Source organism: Bombina bombina, chromosome 1 (assembly GCF_027579735.1).
Source record: "Bombina bombina isolate aBomBom1 chromosome 1, aBomBom1.pri, whole genome shotgun sequence".
Lineage (NCBI taxonomy): Eukaryota > Metazoa > Chordata > Amphibia > Anura > Bombinatoridae > Bombina > Bombina bombina.
The window spans coordinates 736,104,142-736,115,229 of NC_069499.1; the positions used below are offsets into that span (position 1 = coordinate 736,104,142).

The following is an 11,088-nucleotide window of genomic DNA, read 5'->3' on the forward strand; positions in this document are numbered from 1 at the left end:
TGTCCTCTTTTCGGTTACTAACCCATAACGTTAGAGGTCTCAACTCCCCCCACAAACGCAGCCTCTTACTTAGATCCTTGGAGTTTCACAACCCGGATATCGTTTTCCTCCAAGAAACACACTGGCTAGATAGTGAACCCCTATAATTTAACCTCCAAGACTTATACACACATTGAATTGGCCCCTTTCACTAAAAAAGCCAGGGGAGTGGCAATTCTACTACATAAGAGACTTGCCTTTGAATTAATACAAGTTATCAAAGACCCCCAAGCGAGATATGTTATCCTAATCTGTAAAATAAATCATGTGGTCAATACCCTGGGTTCAGTTTATCTCCCGAACGCTAACCAACCAAGATGCCTTAAGCATATTCTACACATCCTCACTCAGGTCCAACAGGGCAGAGTCCTCTTAGCCGTGGACTTTAATATGGTCTGGGACCATAGAATAGATAGGAAAACCACCACTAAGGCTAAAGCTCTTTCCCCAGCCGAACATTTATCTAGTAGATTCCGACACTTAATGGCCAGTTCAGGCTTTTATGATATTTGGAGAGCCCTCCACCCACAAGACAAGGACTATACACACTTTTCACATCCACAGCAGATTTTCTCGACCTACTTACACAGTCCAAGATATCCCTTTGTGCTTGGTCTGACCATGACTTGGTGCAAGCTGATATTCATTCTTCAAATACCATACGACCAAGAAATGCCTGGCGCATGCCCCATCATATTCTAGGGGATAAGCCTTTCAGAGAGGAACTCCGTAGAGACATCATACATTACATACAAACCAATTATAATGCGTCGGTTATGGACGACTCCCTATGGGGTGCTGCTAAGGCCACTATTAGGGGACTCCTGATTACCAAGCAGGCACATCTTAGAAAACTAGCTGGCCTTACCCTTTCACAAGCCCATATCAAACTGAGACAGTTAGAAGACCAAAATAGGCGCACTGTGGACTGGGCTATCATACGTCACATCATGCAGTTAGGAACCATATTTCCCAACTTGAGCTTCGCAGAACGCAGCTTAACCTTACCAAATTAAAGCAGATGTTCTACCACAAGAGCAATAAGGCTGACAACCTTACACCAATAAAATAAGAAATTTGCACTTCAGGATCCATCCTTCAGATCCCATCGCAGATAGGTGGGGCATTCACTGATTATTACTCTAACCTATACAATATCGCCGCTTCTGAATCACCCGGATCTACCCCCCAAGTCGACATACGTGCTTATCTTGATGCCTTGTCACTCCCCACACTCACCACAGAACAGCAAGACCTCCTAAGCTCTCCATTCTCACTCTCGGAAATTTTGACGGTCATCAAAAATGCAAAATCTTTTAAGTCGCCTGGCCCAGATGGCTTTCCGGTCCATTTTTATTAGGTCTTTGCTCGGGAGCTTTCTCCCTTATTACTCAAACTCTATAACCTAGCTAGAGAAGAAGGCTTCTTCCAGAAAGAATTTCTAGAAGCCACCATAATCACAATTTTAAAACCAAACAAGGACGCCTCTCTTTGCGCTAGCTATCCCCCAATTTCCTTGATTAACACTGATATAAAGTTTTACTCTAAGATTCTAGCTAACCGGCTCACTAGCCTGCTGCCGTCCCTCATCAACCCGGACCAGGTGGGGTTTATCCCTCAAAGAGAGGGTCCAGATAACACCAGGAGATTACTTAATATTCTTACCCTTTCCTCACAGCTTAATAAGCCACTCTCGATCATCTCTTTTGATGCTGAGAAGGCTTTTGACTGGGTTAGGTGGCAGTATCTTTGGGAGGTTCTTGCACGCTTTTGTCTTCCTAGCATTATGGTAAATGCAATCAAAGCCCTGTATTCGACCCCAACTGCTTCCGTGAGCGGATTGGGCTTCCACTCCCCTCTTTTCCGTATCACAAACAGTACTAGGCAGGGCTGTTTACTGTCGCCACTACTGTTCGCGTTGGCAGACCCTCAAATTCAAGACGTCACCTACAAAATTGCGCTATTTGAGGACGACGTCACTCTCTTTATGACTGAACCCAAACGGACCATCCCCAAACTTTTGGAGACTCTAACCTCCTTTGGTGGCCACTCTTATTACAAACTGAACCTTTCGAAAACTGAGGTATACACACAAGGTTTTTCAGGGGAACAGTTAGCTCCCTTAAAGAGAAGCTTCAATTTTACTTGGACAGAGAGATCAGTTCTGCACCTGGGAGTTTGACTGTCTAGTTGTATTTCCCAGATAATTAAAGATAATTATCTCCCTCTCCTTTCCTCACTTTGCTCCCTTAAGAAGGACTAGAACCTCTCACATGTGTCTTGGCTGGGTAGGATAGCGGCATTGAAAATGTCCTTCCTCCCCAGGCTCACCTGTTCAGATGCCTACACATTAGGATTCCCAAGCACACCCTGCTACAATTTCAGAGCAGTTGTATGAAATATATCTGGCAGGATAAACATTCCCAGAGTGGCACACAGAATTCTCCAACTTCCTCAAACCTCTGGAGGTATAGCTTCACCGTCGGTTACCCGGTACTATGAGGGAGCTATGCTCACCCATATGTCTCAATGGGGAGTTAAATTTGGCTGTCCATCGAGCAAGCTTCCTTGCCCTACTCCATTAAATTATGAGATTTAATCTGGACTCCGCCACACTGCTGCAGAGAACTGGACTTGATCAATTCAGTTGTTTGCGAATGTTTAGACTTTTGGGACAGGATTAGACATCATCCGCATATTGCCCCACATCCCTCCCCTATCACCTCTATGGCGGGCCTTCTCTCGGGATTGCAGGACTCCCATCCTAACAAATGGGCCCAACTGGGAATCAACTTAGTATCGGACATCTGGTCCTCACCCTCTCGGGTCTCCTTTAAGCAACTCTCTCAAATATGTGTTAGTACTCCAATCCCTACTTATTTATCTTTTGAGTTCCACAGAATTAAGAGCTATTTAAATAGTTGGGGTTTCAGACCGAATCTAGCCTGCTGACCTTATGGGAGACTGTCTGGGGTCAGGGAGCTAGGCTGTGCAGGCCTCTGTCCCTTCATTACTCCTTACTCAGTGGTACCCAAAGCCCTGAAACCCCAGCCCATTTGGCTCTTTGGGAATCATTGCTGGAGACGTGAGTGCCCCCTCATTTATGGGGACGCGCCCTCTCTCTTACCCAGAAAGCCATACACTGCACAACGCTTTATGAGAGCTATTACAAACTCTTATCCCACTAGTATTATGTTCCTACCAGATTGTCAAAAATGTTCCCGAGTGTGTCTCCCGAGTGTTGGAGGAGCTGCGGTCGTAGAGGTAGCGCAATTCATGTCTGGTGGGATTGCCCTGTGATTCAGCCCTTGTGGCGGCGATGCTTTACAGTCCTATACTCTATGGGTATTACTCTCCCTAAATCACCATCCTTAGCTCTACTACACATAGGAGTCCACACTTTACCCAAACATCTCGCATATATCTGTATATACCTATTTATGACTATCAAACACCCTATAGCATGTGCTTGGAAGAAGGAGTCCCCTCCTGGGTGGTCTGCAGTCTGCAACACAATGGCATATATTTACACCATGATGAAAGACATTTTTTATAAATTTAACAATTCAGACCTGTTCAAACTTGTATGGGTAGACTGGAAGGAGAGATTTGACACTGAGTGGAAACCTAACATACGGCTAAATTTAGAGTTTTGTTGGTAAAGACCCGCGTAGCTAACGCTGCTTTTTTTCCCAACGCACCCTTCCAACAACGCTGGTATTTAGAGTTGTCTGAGGGGCTGCGTTAGGCTCAGAAAAGGGAGCGTTGAGCCTAATGTAGCTCCACTTCAACCCTCAATACCATTGTTGCTTACGGTAGTGGTAAGCTGGAAAAACGTGCTCGTGCACGATATCCCCATAGGAAACAATGGGCATTTTGGGCTGAAAAAAAACCTAACACCTGCAAAAAACAGTGTTCAGCTCCTAACGCAGCCCCATTGTTTTCTATGGGGAAACACTCTCTAAGTCTGCACCTAACACCCTAACATGTACCCCGAGTCTAAACACCCCTAACCTTACACTTATTAACCCCTAATCTGACGCCCCCGCTATCGTTGACACCTGCATTATATTATTAACCCCTAATCTGCCACTCCGGACACCGCCGCAACCTACATTATCCCTATGAACCCCTAATCTGCTGCCCCAACACCGCCGACCCCTATATTATATTTATTAACCCCTAATCTGCCCTCCCTAACATCGCCGCCACCTACCTACAATTATTAACCCCTAATCTCCCGCCAGCAACGTCACCGCTACTATAATAAATTTATTAACCCCTAAACCTAAGTCTAACCCTAACACCCCCCTAACATAAATATAATTTAAATGAAACTAAATAATATTCCTAAAATTAACTAAATTATTCCTATTTAAAACTAAATACTTACCTATAAAATAAACCCTAATATAGCTACAATATAACTAATAATTACATTGTAGCTATTTTAGGATTTATATTTATTTTACAGGCAACTTTGTATTTATTTTAACTAGATACAATAGCTATTAAATAGTTACTAACTATTTAATAGCTACCTAGTTAAAATAAGTACAAAATTACCTGTAAAATAAATCCTAACCTAAGTTACAAATACACCTAACACTACACTATCAATAAATTAATTAAATAAATTACCTACAATTACCTAAAGTAAAATACAATAAAATAAACTAATCTATAATACAAAAAACAAACAAACACTAAATTACAAAATAAAAAAAGAATTACAAGAAGTTTAAACTAATTACACCTAATCTAAGCCCCCTAATAAAATAAAAAAGCCCCCCAAAATAAAAAATTCCCTACCCTATTCTAAACTACCAAAGTAATCAGCTCTTTTACCAGCCCTTAAAAGGGCTTTTTGCGGGGCATTGCCCCAAAGTAATCAGCTCTTTTACCTGAAAATAAAAATACAATACCCCCCCAACATTACAACCCACCACCCACATACCCCTACTCTAACCCACCCAAACCCCCCTTAAAAAAACCTATCGCTAACCCCCTGAAGATCTCCCTACCTTGAGTCGTCTTCACCCAGCCGAGCCGAATTCTTCATCCAAGGTGCGCAGAGGAGGTCCTTGATCCGGTAGAAGTCTTCATCCACGTGGCAAAGAAGAGGTCCTCCATCCGGTAGAAGTGTTCATCCAGGCGGCGTCTTCAATCTTCATCCATGCGGAGCGGAGCGAAGCCATCTTCAACGGAGCTGACGCGGAGCCATCCTCTTCAACCGACGACTTCCCGACGGATGAAGGTTCCTTTAAGAGACGTCATCCAAGATGGCGTCCCTTCAATTCCGATTGGCTGATAGAATTCTATCAGCCAATCAGAATTAAGGTAGAAAAAATCTGATTGGCTGATGCAATCAGCCAATCAGATTGAAGTTCAATCCAATTGGCTGATCCAATCAGCCAATCGTATTGAACTCTCATTCTATTGGCTGATCGGACTGTTTGACTGTTCTCTTCAAACAGAGCTTTGCTCTGGCTGCACTATATTGAGGAAAACTTGCACATATCAGCCAGAGAACTGCACTGTTTAAAGAGAACAACCTGATGTGGAGCAGCGCTGCAAAGGAAAATAGCTAACAGTTCTTGCATGTGCCCTGCTCTTTCTGCAGACATGCTGCATTTTCTGCAATGACATCTCCGATCACAGCATGTTCTGCCCTGGGGGCTTCCCCCCAAAGTATAATACCAGGATGGGCCAGTTTTCTAGACAATATGGTATTTTTCAAGATAGTTTGCACTTGAGGCTTGTATATCAAGCAAGAATAATTTTGTTCTTCTTTTTTGGGATTTCAGTGCTAGTTACTTTTTTGTATACTTGGTTTGAGGAACTTGAAAACTTTGGAAAGTACCATACTGCTGATTTAATTGTTTCACTTACTTTTCCTGTTGAGGTTTTTTTCTTCGTTGTCTTAGTGATGTGAACAAACATTTTGTATTTTTTATTTGAGTTTACAATTTGACAGTTTTAAATTATTATTAAAATTTGGTAGTATTGAAGAAGAGATCTGCTACTTTAAGTAAATAAATAATTTTGTAGTCGAACAATTACATGCACTTACTGTTAGAGCATGTCATTTTAAGACTATTGACCCTGTACTGCTTTGTGCTTAACTTCCGCAAAGAGGGTAAACATACACTAGAAGTATCGCTCAGATCCAATCAGTTCTAGTCATACCACTCAGATGTGGAACTAGTGCTGCTGATTGGATTAACGACGATTTCCACTCAGGACCAGTAGTGCTTTGCGGGTCTCAAGTGGTACTTCTACTGTGTGTTTAACTCCTTTGCGGGGGTTAAACACACAGTAGTGCTGGGTCAATAGTCTTAAAATGATATGCTATATAGGCAAAGACACCCCAGCCAAAGGCTTGAATACCTCCCCCACTCCCCTCATCCTCCATTCATTCTGCTGAGGGAACAAGAAACAGTAGGAGAAATATCAGGTTTTAAAAGGTGAAGAAAAAAAAGAAGAAATTTAGGTCCGCCCAACAGAGAACCGGGCGGAAGCCGTGGACTCTCCTCGTAACTATGGAAATGAAATTATCAGGTAAGCATAATTTATGTTTTCCATTTAATAAGAGGAGAGTCCACGGCTTCATTCATTACTTGTGGGAAACAAATACCCAACCTCTAGAGGACACTGAATGAAAAGACAGGAGGGTAAAAAGGAGGTGGACCCTATTCTGAGGGCACCACAGCCTGCAAAACCTTTCTCCCAAAAGCTGCTTCAACCGAAGCAAAAATCTCAAATTTGTAAAGCTTTGTAAAAGTTAGTAAGGAGGACCAGGTAACTGCCTTACAAATCTGCTCTATAGAGGCCTGATTCTTAAAGGCCCAAGAAGAAGCCACAGCTCTAGTTGAGTGAGCCGTAATCCTCTTTGAGGAGGTGTATGTTCCGCTGTCTCATAAGCCCAACGAATCATGCTCCTCAGCCAAAATGCACTTGCGCTTCCCTGAATAGACAACAAACAAAGCTGAAGTTTGTCTGTAATCCTTCGTAGCCTGAAGATAGAATTTCAAAGCTCAAACCACATCCAAGTTATGAAGTAACCCTTCCTTTGAAGAAGCCGGTTTAGGACACAAGGAAGGAACCACAATCTCCTGATTAATATTGCGATCAGACACAACCTTAGGGATAAATCCCAGTCCAGTGTGAAGGAAAGCCTTATCCACATGGAAAACTAGGTAAGGAGGCTCACAATGTAAGGCTGGTAATTCAGACACTCTGCGTGCTGAAACAATGGCCAGTAGAAAAAGAACCTTCCAAGACAGAGTCTTAATGTCAAGAGAATGCATAGGCTCAAACGGAGGCCCTTGCAAAACCTTTAGCACCAAATTCAAACTCCAAGGAGGAGCAAAATGTCTTAACACAGGCCTGATCCTGGACAGAGCAAGCTTCTTGTGTAACAGCACAGATAAAGCCAAAATCTGTCCCCTTAAGAAACTGGCAGCAAGTCCCTTCTCCAGACCATCCTGGAGGCGGGAAAGAATTCTGGAGACCCTGACCTTATGCCAGGAATATCCACGAGATTCACAACAGAGTAAGTAGGTTCTCCACAACTTATGATGGATGCGACCAGTGACCGGCTTTCTGGCTTGAATGAAAGTATCAAACCCTCTGAGAAAAACAACTTCTCGCTAAGACGAAGCATTCAATCTCCACGCAGTCAGCCTCAGAGAATCAAGATTTTGATGCACAAAGGGGCCCTGTACCAGCAAATCTCTGCGACAGGGCAACCTCCAAGGAGGGGACGATGACATCCCCACTAGGTCCACAAACCACGTCCTCCACGGCCACGATAGAGCAATCAGAATAGTTGATGCTTGCTCCTGTTTGATGCGTGCCACTACACAAGGTAAAAGTGGTAACAGTGGAAATATGTAGACTAGGTTGAATCCCCAAGGCACTGCTAAGGCATCTTCCAGCTCTGCCTGGGGATCCCTGGACCGCGACCCGTATCTGGGTAGCTTGAAATTGAGTCTGGACGCCATGAGATCTATCTCCGGAGTCCCCCAACTGTTGCAAATCTTCACAAACACTTTGGGGTGAAGAGACCATTCCCCCAGATGAAAACATTATCTGCTGAGAAAGTCCGCTTCCCAGTTGTCCAAACCCGGGATGTGGATCATTGATAGCGAGCATTCGTGGGCTTCTGCCCACTCCAGAATCCGAGAAACTTCCTTCATGGCCAGGGAGCTTCTCATTGCCCCCTGGTGGTTGATGTAGGCCACCGAGGTAATGTTGTCCAACTGGAATCTGATGAACTTGGACGGACCCCAGGAGAGGCCAAGCCTCCAGAGCATTGAAGATTGCCCAAAGTTCCAGGATGTTGATCGGAAGAAGAGACTCCTTCCGATTCCACCTGCCCTGTGCCTTCCTGGCACCCCAAACTGCTCTTCAACCTGAAAGACTTGCGTCCGTAGCCACAATCTCCCAGGATGGACTGAGGAAGGATGTTCCCTGGGACAGCTGATCTGGATGGAGTTACCAAGAGAAAGACTCCCTTTACCCGTTGTCCAGAGAGATCAGTTGGGACAGGTCCGAATGATCGCCGTTCCACTGCCTCAGCATGCACAGAGGCCGGAGATGGAATCTGGCAAATGGAATGACATCTATAGTGAATACCATGAGCACAATCACCTCCATGCACCAGACTACTTAAAACTCCAGTCCCATTCAGAAGAGTACTACCCTCCATAAGAAACTACTCCGAAATCTTCCGACACTTCTCTGCCATCCTCCTGTGATGAAAGGCAAAGAATGACTTTGGGATGAGAGGAGTGGGGGAGCTATTTAAGCCTTTGGCTGGGGTGTCTTTGCCTCCTCCTGGTGGCCAGGTTCTTAATTTCCCACAAGTAATGAATGAAGCCGTGGACTCTCCTTGTATTAGATGGAAAATAATATTAGTGCATTTACAGACAATTAATTTTCCCTCTTTATCCTTATTGTTACCCCCATATAAGTGTCCTTACCTGATTCGCCAACCACTTAGCAGTGAGGTATATTTTTTAAAGTGCTGCTAGCCAATTAATAAGTTGTATGCCTGATCCTCAATGTTATTGTAAGAAATAATTTAAGTAGTTTCCTTTTATAATAGTGCTTACCCACATTTACTTTGCATTAGTCCAAGACTGCATTCACCTGTAGACTGGTTAGTGCAAATTATAGTGAAAGGTTTAAAATTTAAAATGAGACAGCTCCTTTTCTAACTCGGTAGACAGCAGCAAACCATATCTGCTTGCACATTATTATTATTATTAATATTATTTTAACAATTTCCACTGCCTGGTCCACCAAAAAAACAAACAAACAAAACATACAAATATGAAAACTAATGTGCATAAAAATGAAACATTACAGAAAATAAGAATTTTGTTTTACGAATGCAGCACGTTTCTCCTATAGCTATCTTCATCTGAAGTGAGGAAAGTGAGGTAATAATGCTAGAAGTGGGTTTGACATTGTAGCCATATTGGCGTTCAGAACATCACAGTATAATATTTGTACAGGCATCTAAACCATGTTGTTATGAAGAATTATAAAATATTAATTAGGAAATGGAAAGATACCTCATCTATCATCAGTGGCTGTAGCCGGTCTATTTTTGTAAGATGCACAAAACAATAAGAACAAATTTGAAGATTAATTCCTATTTAATCTTTAAGGGCAATTCACAATCATATTTATACATTCACATAACAGTTCTGACCTATTTTAAAGGGACAGTACACCCAAAAATGTTCTCCCCTTTCAGTTGTTCCTATCGATTCATTTTACCTGCCGGAGTGTTTCAAATTGTTTACAAGTAGCTCCTTTACCCCTTTTTTGGCATTTGAAATAGCTGATTTAGCCTGTGGTATCCAAACCTATACTGAAAGTTTTTATACTGGAGTATATTCTATTGAATAGCCTAAGTAAACACAGCGAGCAGAAGAGATTACACTCTCAGTGTGTGTGTGTGTGGGGGCATGATAGTTAAGTAATAAAATTATAATTTTCCATTGTTCTCTCTAAGTATTGAGCTTTGGTTTTCTAGACAAATATAAGATAAGGGAGCAAGTGTGTGTACACACAGTGATAACATAATGAGATCTGATATTACCTGAAGCTCAACCCATTGTAATAGGCTGTGGTTTAAAAGCACAAAACCAGCTACTTCATATACACAAATATACCTGAAAATGCAATTTCTCAAACATTTTATACTCTGCAGCTGGTATAACAAGTAACTGAAAATACATTAATATAAAAACAATTTTACAATGTACTGTCCCTTTACGTTGTCTTGCCCAATGCTACATGAAAGCAAAAGGTTACAGAATGCATACATTAGTTGGAAAAAAAAAGTTGCCGTTTGTGGTCATAAGCAAAGTGTATGATTATGTATAGATGTTTCAAAGTAAGGCAGGCTGAATGTTCACGTGTAATATGCTGTGAAAGTGACCGTTAGATTTGTTGTTCTGCTGCAGGAGAAAGCAAGAGTAGTAGAGCCACTGGACTACGAAATGGTTATCTCACAGAGGAAGGCTCAGATATACAGCGATCCACACAGAGACCTGCTGATGTTTCCTATGGAAGATGTTTTTGTGAGTTTTTTGTGTCATTTGTGTATGTTATGTTATTGAAGCCAGACATAAGTCTTAATGCCAAGTTGTTTTCTTCCTTCAAGATATCTACAGTTGACCGTCAGTGGAGGACAGTCCATTCCACATTACCTGAGGATGCACTGAGCAAAGCAAAGAGTCTGTTTGTGAAGGAGGTGAGGAGAAGATGCTGACCCTACTAATGTTACAGTTTAATGCTTGTGTTGCCTCTGTGTCTGTTAGGGAATGCAGGCAGATTATTCGTTTGTCAAGAATAAAGTGAACATTATTTTGGATGAAAGGGAGCAGCTGGATTTATAGCTTGTTCTATCTTTGTTTTGTCAGACTGAGGAAATTTACAAGATGACCTATATCCTCCGCCATGCCCTATGCATGCGTGATGTACACACACACACATATATTTACATATATATATATATATATATATACA

The 11,088-nt window shown here is 42.4% G+C and overlaps 1 protein-coding gene across 3 annotated transcripts in view; it reads left to right on the forward strand.

Annotated features, from left to right (window-relative positions):
- The window catches only part of DOCK11 (dedicator of cytokinesis 11), a 923,283-nt gene that overhangs the window by 79,150 nt on the left and 833,045 nt on the right, over nucleotides 1–11,088 (forward strand). For all 3 annotated transcript variants that reach the window (XM_053699249.1, XM_053699251.1, XM_053699250.1), the window contains exons 2-3: nucleotides 10,524–10,640; nucleotides 10,724–10,813. In XM_053699249.1, coding sequence (XP_053555224.1) covers nucleotides 10,524–10,640; nucleotides 10,724–10,813 — 207 coding nt within the window. The remainder of the gene's footprint in view (nucleotides 1–10,523; nucleotides 10,641–10,723; nucleotides 10,814–11,088) is intronic.